The sequence below is a fragment of the Trichechus manatus genome, unplaced genomic scaffold, assembly GCF_000243295.1.
Source record: "Trichechus manatus latirostris isolate Lorelei unplaced genomic scaffold, TriManLat1.0 scaffold00250, whole genome shotgun sequence".
Lineage (NCBI taxonomy): Eukaryota > Metazoa > Chordata > Mammalia > Sirenia > Trichechidae > Trichechus > Trichechus manatus.
This window is the reverse complement of record NW_004444186.1, coordinates 1454376-1477855: the sequence shown is the minus strand read 5'-3', so window position 1 is coordinate 1477855 and position 23480 is coordinate 1454376. Positions and strand designations below refer to the sequence as shown.

Below are 23480 nucleotides of genomic sequence, written 5' to 3'. Positions count from 1 at the left end.
TGTGTCAGCCGCCCGCACTCTGTGACGCTGTTCTACGGCAATCACCACAGTCCTCCTGGGGACACTGTGTGTGTCAGCCGCCCGCACTCTGTGACAGTGTTGTATGGCAATTCATTGCTGGTTATATGTCTCCTCCTTAAGGGCAGTGACTGTGACTCAGATTAGCGATGTATTATCAGGGTCATGAAGCACTCTGCACATTACAAGACTCAATAAGTACGTGTTCATGGATAAATAGATCAAAATATTCCTGTCTCTTTCCTCTGAATGAACTCCAAATTTCTGTGTCCTTCTTAAACATGTGCAGTGTGAACACAATCCTCTCTATATAAAGTCTGACAGAAAGAGTCCCTCTGTAAACCAGTGTTTAATGTTTTTTTGTACCTAAATTCTGGTTGGTAATAATGCTTTCTCTCCCCTAGCTCAGCCTCCAACTCCTCCCCTTCTCTGTTACCCTCTGGAACTCCTGCTTTACAATTCAGCAAATGCACCTAAAGCCTCAAGCTCCTCACTCAGCATTCCTTCCACAACTTGTCTAACCTGAAGCCTGGTGACTGCTAAGGCCCCCGCTCCCCCATGCCCTCCAGTGGAGGCTGCTTGTTCCCTCACATCCCATGCAGGATACACCTGTGTCCTATGAGCCCCACACTGCAGCCTCCAGCTCACTGCTCCTCCACCCACCTACCAACTCCCTTCTGAGTCCTGTGCCAACAGTCCAGGTTACCTCTCTCCCTCTTAGTCACAGTCACTCCCTCACTCACTAGACTCTGGCATTGGTTTCCACTCTTCCTCTCCACCCCAACTGCTGTCATCTTAAGTCACCCTGGCGCCTTCAAAGTCCACGTGGGTTTCTTTACCACCTAATCTCTGACAATCTTCTTGTCCAGGACACTTCAGTTCCTCTATTCCACTAGAGCTACAGCCTGGACTGTCACTGCCTGCAAGTGCTCCAGCTGTGCTTGTTAAAATCATACACCCCACGCTTTGACCACAACATCCTATCCTCCTGGTCTGTTTGCTCCACCACTCTAGATAGCCCAATTCCTCTGCCTCTTCAGTACCTCTAGTACCCGACCCCTCCTCATTCTCCCTACCCACCAGGACCCCAGAGCCTTCACTTTCCTTTTTAAATCCATCTTCAATTCCTCAATCTATCGTTTTAGTCATTCTCTTGCCAACCACCTAAACTCCTGCCCAGATTTGCCTTGCTGAGTGCTACTGGAGAAAAATGACACAGCAGGTGTTACGGATGGAACTGTGTCCCCCAACAACATGGGCTGTAATTCCTAGCCTCTAGGCCTGGGGTTAGAATCCCATTTGGGAATGGGCTGTCTTTGTTATGTTAATGAGGGGTATGGCTTGAAGTCGATCTCTTTTGAGATATAAGAGATTAAACGAGCAAGCAAGAGAAGCAGAGATGGGGAACGAGAGATGCCAGACCACATGAAGATCGCCTGGGAGCAGAAGCTAAGAGACAACAACCTTCCTCCAGAGCCGAGAGAGAGAAAGCCTTCCCCTAAAGCCGGCACCCTGAGTTCGGACTCCTATACTATGAGAAAACAAATTTGTTTGTTAAAGCCGTCCACTTGTGGTATCTCTGTTATAGCAGCACTAGATAACTAATAACAGGGTAGACTGACACCACCAAAATTTACCATCGCAAACTTCAACAAGTCCACCAACACTGCCAGATAATCCTATCTCAACAACTCAAATACCTCATTCTCCTCAAACTTCCAACCACCAGCACTTGACAGGTGACATCACACATCGGATGAGAACCAGTACAACATCCTGCTCTGGATTTACAAACCGACAACTATAAGCAACCCCCTTCCCTCATTTTATGTTAGGCCAAACCCACCAACAGTGCTCCAGCTCCCAGCCCTGTCTCCCACTTTCTCCATGACCTGCACTATTAATTATCCCTTCTTTCTTCTCTGTCTTTAATTGTTTCTCACCAAAGGCAACTTTAACAAAACAAAAACAGCTCTACACTGACCCCAGGTTCTCCCACAGCCTCTGTCCTCTCTCCTACCTTCACAGCCCACTTCAATATGGGTGGGTCCACAAAAGTGCTCCCCAAGTCACCTCTGACCTTCATGCCACCAAAACCAATGGACACTTCTCCGTTGTCTTAATCCGTGTCTCAGCAGCATTCAACAGTTATTCACTCTTTCTTGAAATATTCTCTTTCGTCAGCATCCTTAATACAAACTCTCCTGAATTCGCCAACTGTCTGGTCATTCCTCCATGGCTGTATACCCAATAGCACACAAACTGAAGAGATTTCCAAGAATAATCTTTACTTTAAAGCAGTTTATCTTATGAACTGACTGCTGAATTTCCAATTCTCCTGATTATCATTAAAGGCAGGCATTGTTACCTTGTTTTGTGAACAAGGAACGCAAGCTCCAAGTCGGTTGCGTAATGTGTCTGCAGTTTTACAGCAAGTGAACAGCAGAACCAGGATTTGAACTCGGTTCTATATGACTCTTCTTTTATACCAAGTACCTCAACAGAGCTTGTTCCTCAGAGTGCTAACAACCGCCTAGTCCCTGGCCCCCAATCACCTACTCTCCCGTCTCTTTCTCCTGATTCCCTAGTCCCAAATCTCCACTGCTCTGGTTCTTCTAGTCTTCCAGGTCTCACAGCTGTTCTCAATGCCCTCAGCCCAACTACCCACTGCTCCGTGAAACCATGGACTGACCCAGTGAGCGTAGGTTGAGCTCCTCTGTGATCTTGGCCTCCCTGAGCAGCTCCTCCTGGGTCAGCGGCCGCTCATAGTGGGGCCCCTTTCGCCGCCGTGACTGGCCCTGCCTTTCCTGTACCCGAAGGAATGTCTGTCGCGTATGCTCAGCCGTAGACTGACGCATGGACTTCCGACCTGAGAGGAGAATCAGACCAGAATAAATCTTTGAAATCATGACCGTCTTTTTTTTTTTTTAATTTAATTTTTTATTTAGAAATTATTTCAAACTTACAAAAAAGTGGCAAGAACAGTACAAAGAACACCCATGTGCCCTTTGCCCAGATCACCTACTATAAATGTTTTGCTCCATCATAAGCACGTCATAGCCCTTTACCCCCAAACACTTCAGTATTTCATAAGAAGAAGGATATTCTTTATACAATCATAATATAGCTATCAACTTCACTAATTTCCCACTGATGCATTAATCTATCATCCAGATTCCAATTTTGTCAGTTGACCCACTGATGCCCCTTAAAGCATTTTTACTGCTTCCAGTACAGGATCCAGTCTAAGATCCTGTACCACATTTGGCTGTCTCATCTTTTTAGTCTCCTCTGACCTGAGACAGTCTCTAAGCCTTTGTCTTTCATGACACGTAACCAGCTCCTTTAAAGGAAGCCACTGGTATCCACAGTTCCTTGCTCTCTTCATAACCAGTCAAAAGGCTTTCCCCTTGATAAACGTTACACCAACAGCTTGACCAATCATATTAACGCAAGGGAACAGATTGACAGCTCTTTCCAATATAATTTTTACTAGCTTGAAAATGCTTACATGTTTTTTTCCCAATGATAAAAGATTTATCCTCCTGTGTTTTGCTTGAACCAATATTAAAAATAACTAGTAATCTCCTAACTTGAGAAGAGCATTCCAAAAATAAACTGAATGGCAAAAGAAAACTAGTTTGAGATAAATTTAAGCAGATATTCCAAAAATGGATAATTGAGAACTGGCTAATTTGTGCTTATATGTTTATCTATGGGCTACATGCACTTTGTTTTTCTTTTGCCTCACAAATTGGGCTGTAAATCCTCTATAAAAATTCTTTTTTATACTGATACTAAATCTTTAATATAAGGCTTTATATTCTGGGGGCATTTAGGAAATTCTGTACTTATAGTACTGACAGTTGTCAGATGCTGAGTCCTCCAATCACCTGTCCTCCAGTCCGAGAAGGAAACAGGACTACCTCTTCCCCTGTGGGAAGACCACTCCCCCCACACCCCCAAAAACACCCCACTCACTGTCAGAGCCATCATCCTGTAATTCCAGTGGCAACAGTGCTTTCTCTTCTCGGGTCTTCTGAGAGCTACCAGCCGGGTTGCTCACCTTTCGAGGCCTCAAGCTCTTGAGAGGCTCCTGGGGACAGATCCGGGTCAGAGACCAGGGAACACAAGAGAGAGGGAGGAGGAGGATCAGAATCTTAAGAATAGAAAATTAGCATGGGGGCAAATGGGACTGGTGTGGGACGACTGGGTCTCGAGGAAGGGGAGAACAGGGACTGAGGAGGTCTGAGAAAACCCCTGCACCTTATAGGCCTTGGTGACTATCCGGCGCTTCCTTCTTGGCTCTTCTGCTTCTCCATCACTGGATGGTCCATCCCCTTCGTCGATGTCGAAGTCAGAGTCCACCTCGTCCTCTGTGTCGGACTGGTCCCCTTGATACTCATCATCTCCCGATTCCTAAGGGCACAGGGAAATGAGGGTGGGCTGGCACTGGAGATATCAATGCCCCTTCAGGAGGAACTGAATCTCTTCATTTTCCTGCTAAGGGCTGCCCCACACTACTCCCCAATGCAGCTCTTCATTTCCTTGGGCAAGAAGCCTTCCTAGCTGATGGCCTTCGGCTCCAGTACCACCCTCTTCCCACATCAGCTGACTGCCCTTTACCTACAGCACGCTAAGTGCTGGAGAACAAAATGACATGGTTTGGTCTCTACTTTTAGGGGGCTCATGGTCTACTGGAGGACAGGACATGATCATAAAATGAAAACCTTTAATACAAGGCACCACACAGTGTACCAGATGGCAATCAAATGTTACAGGGGCTCAGAGGACAGCACACTTGCTGTGGGCTGGGGGTATGGGGGGGTCTAAACTTTAGACTTTAATCCTTTAGACCAGATGTCGGCACACTTTTTCGTAAAGGGCCAAACAGAAACAAGTGGTGGGGCAGATCTGGTCTGCGGCCACAGTTCTGCTGAACTCTGCTTTAGGTTCTAACCGATGAAGAGGACTTGAGCCATGGGTTAAAACAGTGGTAGTATTTAAGACCGAAAAGAGAGAAGAGGGAATCAGGCAGATGGAACAGCAGGAACAAAGGTATAGAGGCAGGAATTTGTAAAGCATTTTTACGGAATAAGGATTTATACCTAAGGAAAGAAGAGGGTTTGTCTCTGGCAAGAAGCCTTCCTAGCTGAAGGCCTTTGGATTGGCACAGTCAGCCTCCTTCCAACATTAACTGATCACCTTCCATGGTTATGAGATTTGAAAAGAAGGCTGCATTCCACCTATAGAGAAGCTGAAATGTCAGGTGTGATTTTAACCTGCAGGCCAATGATTCTCAACCTTCTCCCTCCACTTACTTGTCCTTGCACTGATAATCACTGTTGAGGTAAACTAAAGTCACTGAGAGGAATGTCTCATTCCTCAGGTGTGTCGAGAGAGACAAACAGCTGGGTACTACTACTATAGGTAACAGGGAACCGTGAAAACATGGAAGATTTGGGGGAGGCGAAAACAGCGTGAACAAGCAAGTGTTTCAAAAGCTCTGGAGGTGGTTAGATGAGCTGAAGTAGAGAGCTTGGAGTACAGCCTAGGCGTACAGCCTAGGCCTGAGGTGATGCAGGCTAGAGCTAGAAAGGCAGCCACCATGGAAAGGAAGAGGGAGAGGGGAAGTCAGCTGGGCTGGGTGGCATCTCAAACATGTGGCTCTCTCTTCAATCAATGATACGGACTAATGGGCTAATCTTGGTACACATGCTGCCAAAGCAAGCAAATAACACTGATGGGTGACACTCCAAGCCGCCAGAATTCAATCTTGCACCGATGACCATCATATCCTCCCAGCTGAAGTCTGTGAAAGACAGCCTGGGAACACATTAATCCCCTCAGCCCTAACTGGTATTAAGTCATATCACTACGGACAGTAGCTTAACGACACATTAGCTTAGTGCTCAACCCAAATGCTTTCACTAAATCATACGTTTACTGTGATTCCTTTGGCTTTTATTGAGGGTCATTAATAGACATGACTAGGTAACAGAATGTTTTTACATCATCTATAAAGCCACTATTACTTCATATATCTTATATAAAAATACAATGATAAGTTCTTCCTGGGATTTAATACTCAGTAAGTTTCTCTCTCTTGAAGTACTTACATGTTCCTTTCCTAGTAAAAAAAAGAAATTCAGGGTTTAGCTGTCAGGAAGCTCACACCTAAATTTAATAGCAACCGCTATTACCATTTTAGCATAGACTCCTGGTACAATTATCTGATCTGTCTCTATTTTTACTGTTTCTACTTTTTGTTTATATAATAAGCCTTCTTAAATCCTTTTTGGAAGCATGAAGGGTACATATTAAATAACTACTCGTAAAATGACAGGAATAGGACAATGGGCTGAGGGGGAACTGGTCTTGGAGGAGAGATGAGAAAGTTCTATTTTAAACTACTTAACGCTGTGTAAGTAATAACTCCTAGTCAGTCACTAAGTTCTGTGGATTCTATTTCCTTAATTTCTCTTGAACCCTCCTGTCCATGTTTCTCCCGCTCACTGCCACAACTTCAGTTTAGACCAGCATCATCTCTTGCCTGGATTTTTGCAGCTACCTAACCCAGAAACCCCGGTGGCGTAGTGGTTAAGAGCTACAGCTGCTAACCAAAAAGTCAGCAGTTTGAATCTACCAGGCGCTCCTTGGAAACTCATGGGGCAGCTCGCTGAGTCAGAATTGACTCGATGGCAGTGAGTTAATCTGGTTTCTCTGTTTCTAGTCTAGTTCCCTTCAAACTATTCTTTTCATACAGAGTGATCTTTCTAAAACATAAATCTGACTGTGGAACTTGGATGAACCTTCTCAGTCCAAAGAGCAAAACTGCTTAACATGGCTCACAATGCCTCCTACATGATCTGGCCCATGCCTATTTCCTCCAGCCTTACCAATCTTCATTCTCCTTCTCTCTCGTGGGTTCCAGAACAGACTTGGATCTCAGTGCCTCTACACGCTCTGCCCCAGCCCCTCCAGTGTACTGACTGCTCCCCTCCTCCAGCTCCCAGCCCTACAGCTCTTCAGCCAGCCAAGGTCTACTCTTCATACTGTCCTCAGCTTAAACATCATCTCTCCCTGGATGCCTATGCCGACCACGACTCTAGCTCCCATGGGTCACCACAGCAGCCTCTGCTTACCTCTTATTTTAGTGCTTATCACACACTATTTTAACTGCCTGTTAATCCAACTAGTTCTCCCACTGGACTACGGAATATGTCAGGGACAGAGCGGAATTTTTAATACTCTGTTTTCTTAGAGCCTATCACAGTGCCTGGCATGCTGTGGATGCTCAGCAATATTTAATAAATGGATTCAATCAATAAAAATCTAACAAGTGACGTTCGATTAGGCACGGGACGTATACTGTTGAGCAAAACAGACCATCTCTAACCTTGTAGAGCTCACAACCTCACAGAAAAATATAAACAAGTAAGCAAACCAAATCTAATTAGAAACTGAGATATCTTCTATGAATGTAACAAATGGGGACACTATTTTAGCACAGTGAAGGAAGAGTTATCTATGGAGACATTTACAGTGAGACTTGAAGGCTGAAAAAGGAATGGGCTAAGCCCCTCTAGTTTTTGGAGAGATTACTCTCTACCTCAGGTAAATTAACTAGGCAGCTGGTCAACGAGTATATGTCACATGACTACGATGTGCCTTGCGTGGGGTGAGAGATGCCGCTAAAGAAATACATAGTAGGTTTCTTCCATACTCCCGGGTCTCCCTCCAGAGAGCCTCTCCATCCCTGACCCCGGCAGCCCTGTCCAGGGCGGTCTTTTCTAGGACTCCACCGTACATCCCCCAGACTCTCCCACGCGCTCTCCCACCCCGTCTCGAGTATCCGCGTCCGGGCCTCCTCTCTATCCCCGCTCCCTTCTTCTTTGTCAGGACGTCTCTCTTCGCTTCCTCCCCTCCCTCTTCCTGGGCCCGGCTCTTGCCTCTGTGAAACCCCCATAAGTCGTCTGGTAGAACTCATCTTCCTCCTCGGCCTCCAGAAGCCCAGAAAGTCGGTTCCCGGCGGTCTTCCGGGGCGCTCGGCCCCCAGCCAAACTCATCCGGCCCACCGAGACTGCGCCGTCGCCAGCGGCCCCTCACCCAGCTCGGTTCTCAGAGCTCGGCGCTCGACACCACTACCTGCGGGTGGCCGGTGCAACGGAAGCGGGGCGTCCGCAGGCAGAAGCAGCAGAGCGTCGAGGGCCTCTAGCTTTCTTTACTCTTAAGCCCCGCCCACTACTGCGCAAAGTCTCGACGCCCCCTGCCCTATCCCGCGAGGACCTGGGCTGTGGAAGGATTCTATCCGATGGCACCGGGGGCGCTAATACCAAGTCCAGAATTGGCCAGTCAACCAGTTTTCTTTTAGAAGAGGTCAGTCTACCCTTGCTCCAGTCCGTTTTCCACTCTGCTGCTAGTAAGAAACTTTCTAAAAACCTGTACTTTGTCACTCCTCTGCTCAAAACCCTTAATGGCTCCCCATCTTCCACAGGGTAGAGTCTGAGCTCCTCGAGGCAGAATAGTGTTGTGATTAAGAGCACAGTTTTAGAGCCTACTAAACCTGAGTTCAAATGTGAGCTTACCTCTGTGAATCTCATTTCCTCATCTGTAAAATGGGGCTAATGATAACCTTTTAGGGCTGATGTGAAGATTAAAAAATATCCTTATTAACTGCTTAGCACAGTTTTCGTCGGCACGTGGTAGGTAGATGTTTAGTAGGTGATAACTGCTATTAATATGGCATTCAAGATTCTTCAGAATTTAACCCTCTCCTTGCCTTTTTAAACTCACCTCTGCCACATCACCACATATATCCAGCATGACTCCCCTGAACCCAATTCTCTGTTTTACCTCCATGCTTTTTCTTCTGCTTAGAGTCCGTGTCTTTTCTTGTGTACCTGGCAAAATTCTCATTCTATAGGGCAGTCAAGTGTTGCCTCACATCCATTCTTCTCTTTCCAGGCACAGTGCCCATAACTATGGGGATCGTGCCTCTTAGAGTCTCTGGAATAGTTCCAATTTAAAACAGTTCGTGACATTTTCAGGATTCTGTGTCAAGTTCTGTTCCCATTTTCCATTCTGAAAATGTGGTTGTCAAACCATAGCACTTGTACACACTCTGTGATGAGACCTTTTATTGTAATAATGATTTATGTGTCTGTCTCCTTCATGTTTGTGATCTTTTTGAGGCAAGGACTTTACGTTCATCTGTCATACCAGGAACTCTCATACTGCCTGGGGCGGTTGTGGCTAAATAATGCACATTGAATGACTGAATTAACAAATGACAAATTGAATGAGTAAGTACCTATCCTTTTGTTCTTGCCTCTGTGTTGCTTTTGCCAGCCACCAGCCATTCCGTTTTGACCTTAGGAACTGTTCTGAGACATAAAGGAAGCTTTTCTAAAGCTGTGTGTGTGTGTATGTGAGTGTATCTTCCGGGCTCTACTTTGTGGCCACCAGATTGTGCCCTTTCCCAAAGTATATATTGGTGAACTCCCTTTTTCACTTCCTTGGGGGCACCAGGGTGACTTGTCCTGCCCTGCCCCTGCTTCCACACCCTGCCACGTCACCCCAGTTTTGCTATGCCAGGAATGTTGCTGCCCTCTATGACTCAGAGGGCACCCTAGGGATGGAGTGTGAATGGGGACAGAGAATAGGTTTGGGTGGGGGGGCTGGAGTGGGGTGGGAGATGCCTGCATCTTAAATACCCCTAGCTCCACTTCTTGAATTTTGCCTTCATCCATTCATATATTCTGAAACACCGGTGGCATAGTGGTAAAGAGCTATGGCTACCAACCAAAAGGTCGGCGGTTCGAATCCACCAGGCGCTCCTTGGAAACTCTATGGGGCAGTTCTACTCTGTCCTGTAGGGTCACTATGAGTCGGAATCAACTGGACAGAAATGGGTTTGGTTTTTTTTGGATTATTCATATATTCAGGAGATGTGTATTGGGCACCTACTCTGTTCCAAGCACTGTTCTAGATGCTTGAGATATAAAAATTGATGTCATCTTTGTCCTGAAGAATTCACAGTCCTATTAGGGAGACAAATAGGTAAACAGACTGACAGAGTACAAGGTGGTAAGTGGGTAATAGTAACCATTTTCTGGTACATAAAGGAGAAACTAAGACTCCTAAGAAGCCAGCAGACTGGGATCTCTTCTTTCAGGACAGCTGAAATCAAAGTCACCCCTTCATCTGAGTGACACATCAGATCCCTTTGTTGGACATACTGCCTTGGTAAGTCAGGGCTTTATTGGTCTATTTCCAATTTTTAAATCAGAAACAGCTTTGCCTCTACACCAGCTGATAGCTAAAGTAACTCAGGAAATGGTGGAAACTCCATGCTTTATATGGAAACAAGGATAATTTATTCAATCAGTATTTATTAAACACCTACTATGAGCCAAATCCTGTGCTAGGCAGTGTGCCCCCACACAGCCCTGTACTGTTTAGTTGGGTGGGGAGTATAGAGCTAGACATCATACAATACTTCAATACTGCACAGTTCCGCTGCTGTGAAATTACAAATGGCAGTCCAATCATCTAAAGTGTTGTCTACTTTCATACCCAAAAAGGGGAAGAATAATCCAGGAGGTGGCAGCAGGGAAACAATTAATCTTGGATCTAGGTGGGGGAGGGGTAGAAGGGGATATTCTATGGACGTTCAGGTCCTAGATTCCCTTTCAAGAACCCAGAAGACCCAGATAGAATAACCAGGCCCCAGATTGAGGGCTATAAAACCTACGTTTTTTGTTTTTTTCATTCCTCTTCATTTATTCATTCTACAAATAATTATTGAGTTCCTACGATGTACACAGTCACGGTGAGGAGGTGGAGATAGAAGGGTAAACCAAACAATCCCTGCTCTCCAGTAGTTTACAATCTGTTCAGACAGGTTTCCGAATCTCTGCTAGGGTTCTGAATCTCCAGGGTACTTTGTTAAAACTGGACTGGGTCAGTATGAAGACTAGAGGAAGGGACCGGGGCAATTTTTCTGTTTTGTTTCTGGCCCGTGGCGTACAGAGAATGGAGAGTTGGAGGCTAAGGGTTTGGATCACGTGAAGGTTCTGAGATAGTCTAAAGGTCTTCCATTAGCAAAGAAAGCAAAGATGCCACCTTGAAGACTAGGGTTCGCCTGACCCAAGCAGCGGCGTTTTCAGTTGCCTCTTATGCATGCGAAAGCTGGACGGATGAATAAGGAAGACTGAAGAAGAATTGACGCCTTTGAATTGTGGTGTTGGCAAGGATTATTGAATATGCCGTGGACTGCCAAAAGAACGAACAAAATCCGTCTTAGAAGTACAACCAGAATGCTCCTTAGAAGCAAGGAAGGCTAGACTACGTCTCACATAATTTGGACATGTTATCATGAGGGATCAGTCCCTGGAGAAGGACATCATGCTTGGTAGAGGGTCAGCAAAAAAGAGGAAGATCTTTATCAAGATGGATTGACACAGTGGCTGCAACAATGGGCTCAAGCATAACGATTGTGATGATGGCGCAGGAACTGGCAGCGTTTCATTTCGTCGTACGTAGAATTGCTATGAGTGGAAACCGACTGGGCGGCAACTAACAACAGTGGTCTTCCCTGGCCCATTTTGGGGCCCATTTTGGCAGAGCTTCGTTCATTCATTTATCAAATATTTACTGAACTTTGTCACTGTGCCCATCACAAAAACAGGAGGAGGTGTTACAAATATCTTTCCAAACGCAAGACATGCACGCACGTTAAATAATAAACAAGGCAGTAAAGCCGGAAAAGGGCCGGGAGGGAGTCTTGGTGGCTTGTGATGTTTTGTGACAGTCAACTATTGAATGTCTCAGACTTGACACAGGCGCTTTTCTCCGGAGTTCTTTCCTGGGCTGTGAATTCGAGAGAGCCGGCTCGGTATACTCTGATTCGGAGTTTAGAGCAGTAAACTGAGTACTTTCAAAGGGCCGAAGTTAAATTGACCCACCGAGCCACCGTAGGGTTAGTCCGCCGACCAGGGCGCGCAAGTCTTCCACCCTTGGATTCGTCAGGGCGTGAAGGCCCGCAGCACGTGACCGCTGTCAGCGTCCCGATTGGCTCCACTCCTCTCCGGGACCGCCCCCCGCCCCCAGTGGGATGGAACACTGGGAAGAAGGTCGGGCGCATGCGCGGTACCCGGATTTCCCTAGACACCTTGACTGGAGCGTTGGGCTTGGGCGATAAACAGGCTGTCGCCGGAGGAGGGGACGGGGACGTTCGCTCCGCCGGGATATCTCACGCCTCCTTATTCCTTTAGGTGTGGTTTGGTTGGAACGCGCGGCCCCAGGAGCCGGCTTGAGCCTACTCCCTTGTGAAGGGGGAAAGTAGCCCCCCACGGAAAGCGGTTCAAGTTGCGGAGGGGGTGCGAGAAGGGAGTTCTCCCCCATGCCAGCCCCATGGTACGGCCCTGAGCTAGTCCTGGAGCCGGCCCGACGTGTCTGAGAGAGGCCCCGGAGGGGGCGGGGAGGTGGCCCACAGAACGCGGGTTCTGTGAAGAGACGTGGGGAAGATTCAATTCGGAGAAGAGGAAGAGTTCGATTGAAAGGGAGCGAGGGCCCTGAGGTGGGGGGCTACCAAGATGGCGACGGCCTCCTCTGGGCCGTCGACGATCGGGTTTTCATCCGTGGATTCCGGAGTCCCTTCCTGCACCTCGTCCTCAGGTAAGCAGGGCATGGCGTGGGCAGGGGGCTGGTGACGACTGTGCGATGGGACGAAGGGCGAGACCTAAGAGGCACCTGTAGCTGGAGGGGTCCGAGGGGGTGCCGGTAAGAGGACAGAGGGTCGGGTTTTCAAATAGCAGGGATTTCTGAGCGGCCAGGGGAGTGTGAGGAAAGGATGTTGGAAGGGAAGCTGTTGAAAACGTTGGCTGTCTCCGACGAGACCGGGTTGAGGACTCAGGAGGGGATGGAGATCGGAGGTAGTGATAGGAAGGAAACAAGGGGCACCCGAGGGAGTAAAGAAACTAAATGGAGCACTGACAAGTAGAGAGAAATTAGCGTGAAGGTAGGTAGAATCCAAATTGATTGTGGGGTTAATCAGATAAACAACGTGGAACTTAAAGGTATTGAAGATTGTGGGGCGCCTTAGATTGCTGGGGAGTTAGCGAGTTGTGAATTTTGTTGTGGTGGGAGTTATCGGACCCATCTTTTTCCTCAGAGACTCCCCCTCCTGCGTCATTCCTTCTCACCTCGTCCCCACTTACACAGATCCGCACACACACACTTTGTCAGATACCTTCCTTTGGTGACTCCTATCTCTAGACGGCCCAACTTTGAAAACGAATGGGAATTTTTGAAAAGAGCCTGAGGAATATGGAAAATTAGGGTCAAAAGACCCTAAAAGCAATTGGGGAAGGTGAAATAGAGTCTTAAGGGCAGTAGACGCTGAGGAAAGTGATGTTGGGAGTTAGGCCTTAGGAAGAAAGACGCGGTGGAGGTCGCTCTGCGTGCTGTGGAGGAATGTTGCATAATAGGAAATGAACTGGAAGGAAGCTTAGGATGTATCAGGAAATTGGAACTTGGAGAATGAGCCAGGGAATATAGAGAGCTCAAAGTAGTTAGAAACTGATGACGACTGAGGGAGGGCTGAGGAGCCTGCAAGAAAAGCAACAGACTGTGTGTAGGAGGGAAGATGTGGTTGTGGTGGGGATTTTGAGTCAGAAGCACAAGAGGTTCCATCAGAAATGTCTGGTGTCCCACAGTGAATGTTGCCTCTGCACTGTGAAGAGGAGAGATTGCCAGATGTTCGATGTTTTTGAGATGTTGACATTTCCTTAGGCCTGGGATTGCATCCTTGCCATTTTGAATTGGCTGAATAGCAGGTTCCACCTTTCACATTCCAGCTCAGATGAGCGAATGCATAGTCACAGATTTCTTCTTCATAAGCTGCAGTTTTATTTATGTACATCTATTTTTAGTTTCTTGAGAGGTGATTTTTGTCTTTCCTGTAAAAGCATTAGAGGGCCAGAACAACTCACGTTACACTCTAAGCTTGAAGGATAAAATAAAAGTGACAGGCTTTTTTTATACAGTAGCTTCTTAATTTGAAACCTCCCTTCACCCCCATAGTAACCCAGAAACAACAATGATTGCGTATGGCGCTTAAGCAAACTTTTTTTTTTCTGTTGTAAATATATATATGTATATAACACAACATTTGCCAAGTCAACATTTTTTACATGAACAGTTCGGTGACATTCATTACATTAATCATGTTATACAACCATCACCCATATCTTTTGCCGAGTTTTCCATCACCATTAACAGATCCTTACTGCTTCCTAAACAGTGATTCCTCCTCCCTCCTCTCTCCGGCGCCTGGTAACCACTAATAAACTTTGGTCTCTATGCATTTGCTTATTCTAGATATTTCATATAAGTGGGATCATAGAGCATAATGGTTTCAAGGTTGATGCATGTTGTAGCATGTATCTGGATTTCGTTTGTCTTTATGGTTGAGTTATAATCCATTGTATTAAGCAAAGTTCTTAACCATCAAGACAGAATGGAGCCAGGCAATATAGAATGGATCTTAGAAATGATGTTAATTTTAAGAACCATGAGTTTATACCCCGAAATTTGGTTCATCCTCTATCTCATGGAGGTGTTTACCAGGTAGATGGATTTAAGAGTAACAAGGAAATTTTTTTTTGTCTTTATTGATACATTTTCCTCCTTTTATGTCTATAATTCTGCTTTATGTCTATGATCCTATTTTAGATAGTCCTAGTATCATCTTTTTTAGATGTGACTATCTGATACTTTTGTAGGCTTTTATGTTTTCTGCCAGATCTTAGGGCTAGCAGTTAACAATACAGATTGGGTGAAAAAAAATTTTTTTTCCCTTACTTTGTTTTCACCAGAAAGTCAAAGATTAGGTTTCAGTGGACTTTACAGCTCCTTGATTCTATTAAGTTCATATGTTAAGTCAAGGTATAAAAAATGTCCAATTTAAACATAAGTAGTTTTAAATTCCTTTTTCATTTTTGTTTCATATACCATTTGTTCTCTGCTTCTTTGGCAAATGTTGAAACTGTTGGATCCACCTGTGCTTAAAGAAAAATTCTGTTCCTAAATATACCTGTAAACATTAGGGGATAATTGCGTGCATATACACAGTGTTGGCTTTTTTGTATGTGTAACTGTGTTCACTTAGGTTAGAGCTTAGTAAATTTAATACAATTTTTCCTTTCAAGGATATGTTTTTGAAGAGGTCATGATGTTTGATGCAAAAAAGGCTATTAAGAAACGGTTTTGTTTGTGATTGGAGGGTGCTTCTCTGGATGGATGGCACCAGGGAATTAGGAAGTTGGCAGGAATAAAAGATGGCTTATGATTTCTGAAATTGTTAAAAGGTAGAAGGCTAGCCTTGTAGAAACTCAAGATGTGTGTTTGTTTTAACCATCCTAAAACCAATTTATTGTTCTTAGATGTTTAGCTGAACTGCACTTAAACTTTAGTGAAACTCTGAAATTCTAAAGGCAAAGTTTGCTGGCAGTGTTGAAAATAGATACAGAATGTCAGGGTTCAGGTGACAGATTGACATAGTTTTAGAGAAACCACTCATAACCTTTGGGGGCTCAAAATCTTTTGGCCTTCAAATTAGGAAGGAGAGGTTATTTAGAAGAGTTTTTCTCTGCCAGTATTAAACCATTGTCTAGATTGTTTTTACCATTGAGCCAGGTCTGGTCTTTTATGATGCTAACAAGTGAAATACAGAGGATAGAGCAAATCATGAGCTCTAAGAGATGTGTAACATCTTTTCCCATTGGAAAAATTACCATATTTGGATTTGGAGGAGGCAGCTAAAAATGAATATCAGTTTACAGCAGCCACCATCCCGTGCTTGTTCTTACACTTTGGTTGTTAATAAAAGGTGATGGAATTTGCCATCGAGTCTCAGCTTTTTGGTGTGTGTAAAGGGAATTTATTCCTTACTTCCTTTTTCCTTCCTCTCATCATTTGGACAATGACACCACTTAATAAAGTCAGCCCTGATGAGGCGCTGCTGGCAGTGCAACCATCTGTCACGCCAGTACGGAGAGCCTGTTTCGCTATTAAACTTCCCGTAGTCCATCAGGAGTTTCGAAATTCAGTCACTGAGCCCCCTTTTTACTGCCGTGAAGGGAGTAAAGAGTTTTGTTTTGGAGACTTGGTTTGAAGTTAGTGGATGCATTAGAAAGGAAAGTTAGAGTGCTAAGGTGAACACTGCTCCCCTGAAATAACAGCTGGGTGATAAAATCACGTTTGAGTCCCCCAAGCAAAAGCACTTGAAACCTGAGACAATGACAAACGGCAGCTTCTTCTGATTCAGACCAGAACACTGAAATTGTCACCCGTCACCTATACGATTTTATCATGAACACAAATGATTTGGAGGTAATTTTACAGCTCCTTTCCCCCAATTTTTTTTCACTGCTGAGGGAAACCCCAGAGGACACAGGATTGAAGTATTTTTGCTTGGGACCTTTATCATAGGGCCAGCCTCATCAGTCCATTCAGATGACTGTTCTTCCCAGCAGTGCCCCACCAGTAAACTGTGCTGTAATCTAGTAACTCCAAATGATAGGGGTTCTTGTCGAGGGTAATTTTTTCCTTTTTTGTGTGTACAGTGTAAGCCATTTCTAGGCTGATCTCTATCCCTTTGGTTCTTCCACGCTAGTGAAAAGTAGTGCTACTTAAGCCACTTTGTTTGTGTGAGAAACTGAAATTTGGAACTGTAAAGATAGATCAGAATGTCATGTAGTCAGAATCTCACCAGATCTCAAGGTTGGCTGATATGTTAGAAGGAAGGAGAGACCTTTCCACAGGGAGGTTTGTCACCCCCCCCCCCGCCCTTTCTTTTGTCCTGTTGATAGATTCTGCCAGAAAACTATTTAAGGTTTAATGTTAGAATGTCATTGTTTTTGATTAACCATTTATTTCTGCTGTGGCTGCTCAAGCCCAGTGTCAAATATAATTAAACTAGTCTCATAGGTAGGCAGTATCTGATATTAATTAGTAATGTGTATTTACAAGTTAGGTTTGAATATCAAAATAGTAGTATGTTTTGCTTGTTAATTTCTGTGGACTTTTTTGGGCTGATATAAAACTCTTCTGATTAATACCTTTGCTCAAATATACACTACCCGAGTAGCTATTAAATATTTTATTAGCCTGTTTTTCTTTGATAATGGAAACTATGGCCTGGAAAGGTGAACAACAGCAGGGACACTGGACCAGAGGTAGAATTGAGGAAAGGGAAGGTGGTTATTTAGCCAGGCATTTTCTTTCCTAGAATTTTGGATTATTCTTACTTGATACAAAGAAAGCAACAAGAAGACCAACATTGTCAGTATCTCCTCTTCTTTTACTGGCGGTATTTTCTTCATCAAGGATAAAAGTGTGCTTCAGGAAGTATGCTGTTTCCTGATTGCTTAGCACAGGCAATCTCTGTTTTTATATTCCAAACCCAGCCCATCATTCAGTCTCACAGAGAGTGTTTGGACTGATGATGTTTCCTGAAGGAAACCCCTTCCTAGCATATTTCCCATATTGCACCTCCCTTCCCCACCCTTTCCCATCAAAAGAGAGTGTTGTGTAGTTTCTACATATGTATTGACCATGTTTTCTTTACATCTCTGTTTTCTTTTTGAAGTGAACTTTTTTTTCTATACATTCCATGTTTTTCAGCTTTGTTTCCAGTCATTTTTCTTTTCTCTCCTGTAAAATTCCAGTTTGTTTATTTGTAATAACTGTATACGGTACGCATTAATTTATAAACATTCAGTTCCTGGAAAGTCTTCCTGTTTTCTAGGGAGTTCAGTATGTCTTGTTTATTCACCTTATACGCTTAACTGAGCAATATGTAATTAACCCAGAATAAGCGCTATTTCAGAAGATCAGTGGTGTCAATGGGGTGGGCTTAAGGGGAAGGTAAGCAGAAGTTGTGGGGAGACAATAGGGAACAGTTTTTTTTAGAGTATGTAAGTAGTAGAGGAGTCCCTGAGTGCACAAATGGTTAAGTGCTCAACTGCTAGCTGAAAGATGGATGGTTCAAACCCACCCAGAGAGGCCTAGCGATCTGCTTCTGAAAGGTCACAGCCTTGAAAACCCTATGGAGCAGTTTTACTCTGCACACATGGGATCGCGATGGGTTGGAATCGACTTGACAGCAGCAAACAACAACAACAAATAGCTAGTGTAGAGTGTATTAGCTTTCTGGTGCACAGTATAGGTAAACAAGTCTGGGAAACTTCAGGGTCCTCAGAGGGCCTAATGGCAGAGAAGTTTCTTGGCCATATCTCTTATATCCTTGAGGGGACAAATTACCTTGAAAGGGCATTGTTGGGGCAGTTAATACTCATTATGATACTCACTAAATTTAGGCTTTCTCTGTTGAAATAATGTACATTCTAATCCAGCAGGATTCACTGCTTTTTCAAGATGGATCGAGTCAGGTTTGGAAATAGAATCGGGAGGTGGCGCTCTGTCAGAAATCTCAAATGCCTCTTGACCATGGCTGGTTTATCTAGGACACTGAAGTCCTTTAAAGAAGGACTTGGCTTTTTTTCATAATTTCAACCAAAGTTTTCGTGCCAAGGGATACACATATTTTGAGACCTGAGAACCATAAGTCTATCGCTGAAAGGAAATGTGGAGATGTTTTAACCTAACCCCTTTGTTTTTCAGATTAGGAAACTTGGGTTCAGAGAGATTGTTACTAGTGGCGCAGGTCTGAGGGTTGTATGCCATCAGAATGAGTCCTAGTAAAGGCTCATTCCTTGCTACACTGCTCTTAGCTGACTCTCAGTTTACCCCAGGACTGGTAGATTAAACTGCTTTCAAGCTTTTGTTTATAGGAGCATCTTTGCCTTTCTGACTTTTTCCTAGAAGATCCTTGGGAAGAATGAACATCTGCTAGGAAACAAAACTTAGCTTTTCTCTGTAATGTGGCTTGGTTTTCTTTTTTCCCATACAAAAATTTATACATACATTGTTATGTGACCCTAATTGCTCTCCCTGTACTGTGACAGCACCCTCCCCCTTTCCACCCCTGATTTCCCGTGTCCATTTAACCAGCTCCTAACACTCTTCTGCCTTCCCATCTTACCTCTGGACAGAAGCTGCCCATTTAGTCTATCGTATCTACTTGAGCTAAGAGGCACACTCCTCACGAGTATCACTTTATGTCCCACAGTTGGTTTTCTTAATTGGCTTGGGTCAGTCATTATTACTGATGGTACAATTTTTTTTTAAACACTATCGTTTAGAGTTGTGTGCTCAGCAATACTTCTCAGGAGGCAGGCTGACATTTTCAGACATATTTCTGAGTAGTTGCATGTGGAGAACATATTGTGCCTCCCACCTGCAGGGGTATAGTTAGAATAGCTTTCAGTGTTCTAAGTTAACTAGGACCAGAGAGATTGCTTCAGATCATTTTTTGGTGGAGATTTTTTTCTTTTGAGAGAGATATATATATATATATATATTTTTTTTTTTGAAGTCTGGCTCTCAATCTTATCAATCAGAGACCCCTACGAATTAGCATTTTGCTTCCAAGAAGACTATCTCTTTGTGCTCTACGTAGGAATTATTGACACATTTTTGTAGTAGTGTTGATAGGTCACTACTGAGCTGGGTGTCTGGGCTACTGCTTCTATGACCCGTTCAAGCAAAACTCCAGTTGTCTGAGGAATGCACATCCAGCCAGCCTCTAGTGTCTCCAAATTATATATGTACGTCAAACGTTGAAGTCAGTCACACACTGCCTTTTAGTTTCTCATCTGGTAGATGATGTCATCTCATCTCCGACGGAAATGCTTCTGCTCTGAAAGCACAGGGAGAGGCTCTGGTATTAAGGCCAACTCTGTTTTGTTCCACACACTGGGGGAGGGGGAGGGGGAGGGAACACTTATTTCAGAGCTATCCACTGTCTGAAAACATCTTTGTTTCAATTATCTCCTCTTTTAAGACCCCACTCACTTCCCCCTCTAACGTTTGTCTTTGTTACACTTCTCAGAATTATGTTAATGGTTTTTCTTTTCCTCTGCATTTTCTTCTTTCTCTCAAGAGTGAATTTTAGTCTCCAGGGGCTCAGTCCAAACCAAAAATTAAACCTATTGTCGCTGAGTCAACTCCAATGCATAGGACCCTATAGGACAGAATAGTACTGCTCCATGGGGTTTCCAAGGAGCGGTTGGTGGATTCGGACTGCCAGCCTTGTGGTGAGCAGCCAGACTCTTAACCACTGCACCACCAGGGCTCCAGTGGCTTCGTAGTAGCAGGCAAATTTATGTTCTCACTATAACAGGGTCACAGTGGTGTTTTGCCAAGTGACCAGAAACCAGGCTTCCAGTACTTTTTCACCACGCACACAGTTCAGGCTGGGACCAAGGACCAAAGTGGAGTGCTTCCTTAAGACTGGTACCGAGTTATTCAGAAAATTATTCTGTACTTTGTACTTTAACAAGAATTAACTGGGTTGTTTTCACTTTGGTACTTGTCTTGGCTGGCTCAGCTGTTCTGAAATTATTTTAGTAACATTAAAGATTTCCTGGCTTATTTTCAGAATTTAGAGGCTAGGTCTTTTAGATTTTTCAAGTCTTGGCGTTCAGGAGATATGCAGAAATTAGATATTCCTGTTTTGTAGGAGAATATTGATATTCTAAGGGATATGAAAGATACACCTTTTCAGGGAGAGCCTCTTAACGTGCTCATATAGATTTGTTTCAAGTTATATAGGCATCTCAAAGTAATACGTAGTTGAGGAAGAGGGTGTGAGTGTATAGGAATCATGCTTATGTGTAGCTTGGGATTGTCAACAGTATTCTAGGCATTTTCTTTTCACAGTTTCCCTTTTAGCCTACTTCTGCAGCAGCATAATATGTAATGAGCTTTTATTAATGTGGAGGGAGCAGTGAGGGCAGTCTGTATGTGTGGGACTGTTGAGAAGTAGTTTACTGGAAAAAATAGGTTATAAAGCAAAGAGAATGACAATAAAATCATTCCTGTGTTTCTCTTTTCTTTAGTTGTTAATTTTTCTGTGTAACATACACATTAAAAATATTTGTTATAGAAAATTTGTATAGATAAGGGAAATAGAAACAAAGTTACAAAAATCAACCTAATCCCACTATCTAGAGATGGTCATATTTTAGTATCTTGGTATATAGTCTTTTGGACCTTTTCTGTATATCTAAATACGTGTAAATTTATACAGTCATGCATCACTTAACATCCACGGTACATTCTGTGAAATAGGACATTATGTGATTTAGATGCTGTGTGAACACCATAGTATATGTTTTACAAAAAATGACATCATACTCTAATTTTTTTTTCCTTTTTTCACTCACAATTTATTGTGATGTCCTATCCATGAAGATAAATAAAAATAATAATTATACAGTATTCCATTTTATGGCTGCGCCATAATTAATATTACCAATTTTGTATTGTTGTTCACATAGGTTCTTTCCAGTTATAGCTATTATAGACAATGCTGCAATAAACATCCTAGTATATACATCTTCGTCCACTTGACCGATTATTTCCTAGGGATAAATTCCTAGAAGTGGACTGCTGGGTCAAGTTATACGTGTTAATTTTTAAGACTTTTGTTAGATATTGCCAAATTGTCCTCCAAGAGTGGAGTGTCCTCAACTAAAATGTATGTTCTTTCTTTTTTTAAAAGGATAGAATCCTGCACACGAAGGAGTCTTATATCTGAAACTTTTTTGCCAATCTGAAATCATTTCAGGGGGAAAAGGGTTAGGGTACAAGTTCTGTGAACACTTCTGGAATTTTTCTGTTGAAACTTCTCTTTTTCTCATTTTTTGCACATTTGCCTAGAACTGCAAAAAATCATCTCACATTTGACGGTATGGTGCTGGGGATCAGGCCAGGTCCTCTTCTTAACCTTAAACTTTAGAGTACTTTAAAACTATGCTTATTTTGCTGTAAGCAAGTAGAATCCCTAGAAGTGAGTGATAACTTTCTGTTTTTCCTCATTTAGGTTTCAACTTTCTGTGCTGTGGGGTCAACCGTAAGCGAGGTAGATCGATGTGTGCCTGTGCTGAAGAAGGCATGAGCTCCTCACAGTAACTAGCAGCCAGCTCCTCTTGCCCATAACAATTGCGGACTCTTCGTAATAGTAGTGCATGCAGTCTTCTGAGAAGGCTGTGGCTGTCTTGCAAACATTGTCTGACTGTAGCTCCCATATCTCTTTGCCCCCCCTTCAACAAAGATGCTATGTGAGATAGAGTTATCTTTTCTCACAGTTCCAGATTATAATATGAATTATTCGACTGCCTTTTATCCTCCCATAACTTTGGTTTGTTTTGTTTCAGTAAACTCAGCTTTTTCTTTTCCTTTTCTGCTGCACTTCTCATTTCCCCTGACCCTTCCCATTCTGCAGAGGGATGTTGTCATTCACAATAACAGTAATTGCTTATTAGAATATTTATTATATGTTAAGTGCTATACATGATTTATCTCATTTAATTCTCATAACAACCCTATGAGGTACATGTTATTGTTTCCCTGTGTTATAGATGAGATAACCAAGACCTAGAGAAGTTTTAACCAACCTGCCCAAGGTTACCTAGTTAGTAAATGGTGGGTCCAGTGTTCAGACCTAGATGTGCTGATTTCAGAAGCCACATTCCCAACCACTGTGCTATTAACTGCTTTCCTCACTAATCTGAAAGTTGAAAGTGTTGTGTGAACTAATTCAGTTTTAAACCAGATTAAATATTTGTTGTTGAATGGCACTCACTGAACCAAGAGTCCTTGGTGAGGGAGAGAATAGTACAGAAGGGAACTTCGTCTTCTGTCCTTAGTCCTCCTAAAAAAAGCAACAAAAATCTGAGCTTCTCTGCATAATATGTAGGGTTATTAATCATTCTTTTTAGAAAATATTTTAAAATTTATTGTGGACTTAGGCTAAGGAAATGGAGGCCTGGTGGTACAGTTGTTAAAGCACTCAGCTGCTAACTGAAAGGTCAGTGATTTGAACCCACCAGTCACTGTGGGAGAAAGATGTGGCAGTCTGCTTCCTGCAAACCGTATGGGGCAGTTCTGCTCTGTCCTGTAGGTCCCTGTGAGTCGGAATCAACTCGACAGCAGTGCGTTTGGGGTTTTTTTTGGTTTTATGCTAAGGATTGATAACTGATTCTGCAGTCAGTTCCAAGGTCCCTAAAACAACAAACGAAAGAGTTTGCCTATCCAAAGTGCTTTTATTTGGACACTGCAAATTCAGTAATCACAAGCCTGGTATTTTTAATCAGAGAAAATCATGGTACTACATACACCAAAAAGAAAATTCTAATCTGAGAAGAAAGGAGCCCCCTTTTTTCCCTTTAAAATTGTTAATTCTTACCACAGAGACAAAAAAGAACTTTTGGCTACTAGGGAAGACCTTGACGCCTACAAAACTGTGAAACTGCTCTTTTAAATGTCAG

General features: G+C 43.6%; 2 protein-coding genes across 10 annotated transcripts in view; one reads left to right on the top strand and one right to left on the bottom strand.

Annotated features, from left to right (window-relative positions):
* The window catches only part of VPS72 (vacuolar protein sorting 72 homolog), a 10969-nt gene extending 2791 nt beyond the window's left edge, over positions 1-8178 (bottom strand). For both annotated transcript variants that reach the window (XM_004389551.2, XM_023724602.1), the window contains exons 1-4: positions 7971-8178; positions 4285-4437; positions 4000-4114; positions 2711-2887 (exon numbers count right to left, since the gene is read on the bottom strand). In XM_004389551.2, coding sequence (XP_004389608.1) covers positions 2711-2887; positions 4000-4114; positions 4285-4437; positions 7971-8087 — 562 coding nt within the window. In that variant the 5' untranslated portion in view covers positions 8088-8178. The remainder of the gene's footprint in view (positions 1-2710; positions 2888-3999; positions 4115-4284; positions 4438-7970) is intronic.
* Positions 8179-8327: 149 nt separating this feature from the next.
* PIP5K1A (phosphatidylinositol-4-phosphate 5-kinase type 1 alpha) overlaps positions 8328-23480 on the top strand; it is a 44665-nt gene continuing 29512 nt past the window's right edge. For 4 of the 8 annotated variants that reach the window (XM_023724530.1, XM_023724523.1, XM_023724529.1 and 1 more), the window contains exon 1: positions 11445-12699. In XM_023724530.1, the coding sequence (XP_023580298.1) occupies positions 12618-12699 (82 nt within the window). In that variant the 5' untranslated portion in view covers positions 11445-12617. Of the gene's footprint in view, positions 8398-9711; positions 10267-11444; positions 12700-22033; positions 22073-23480 lie in introns of those variants that run through there. The other 4 variants (XM_023724522.1, XM_023724520.1, XM_023724524.1 and 1 more) reach the window with 3 other exon arrangements.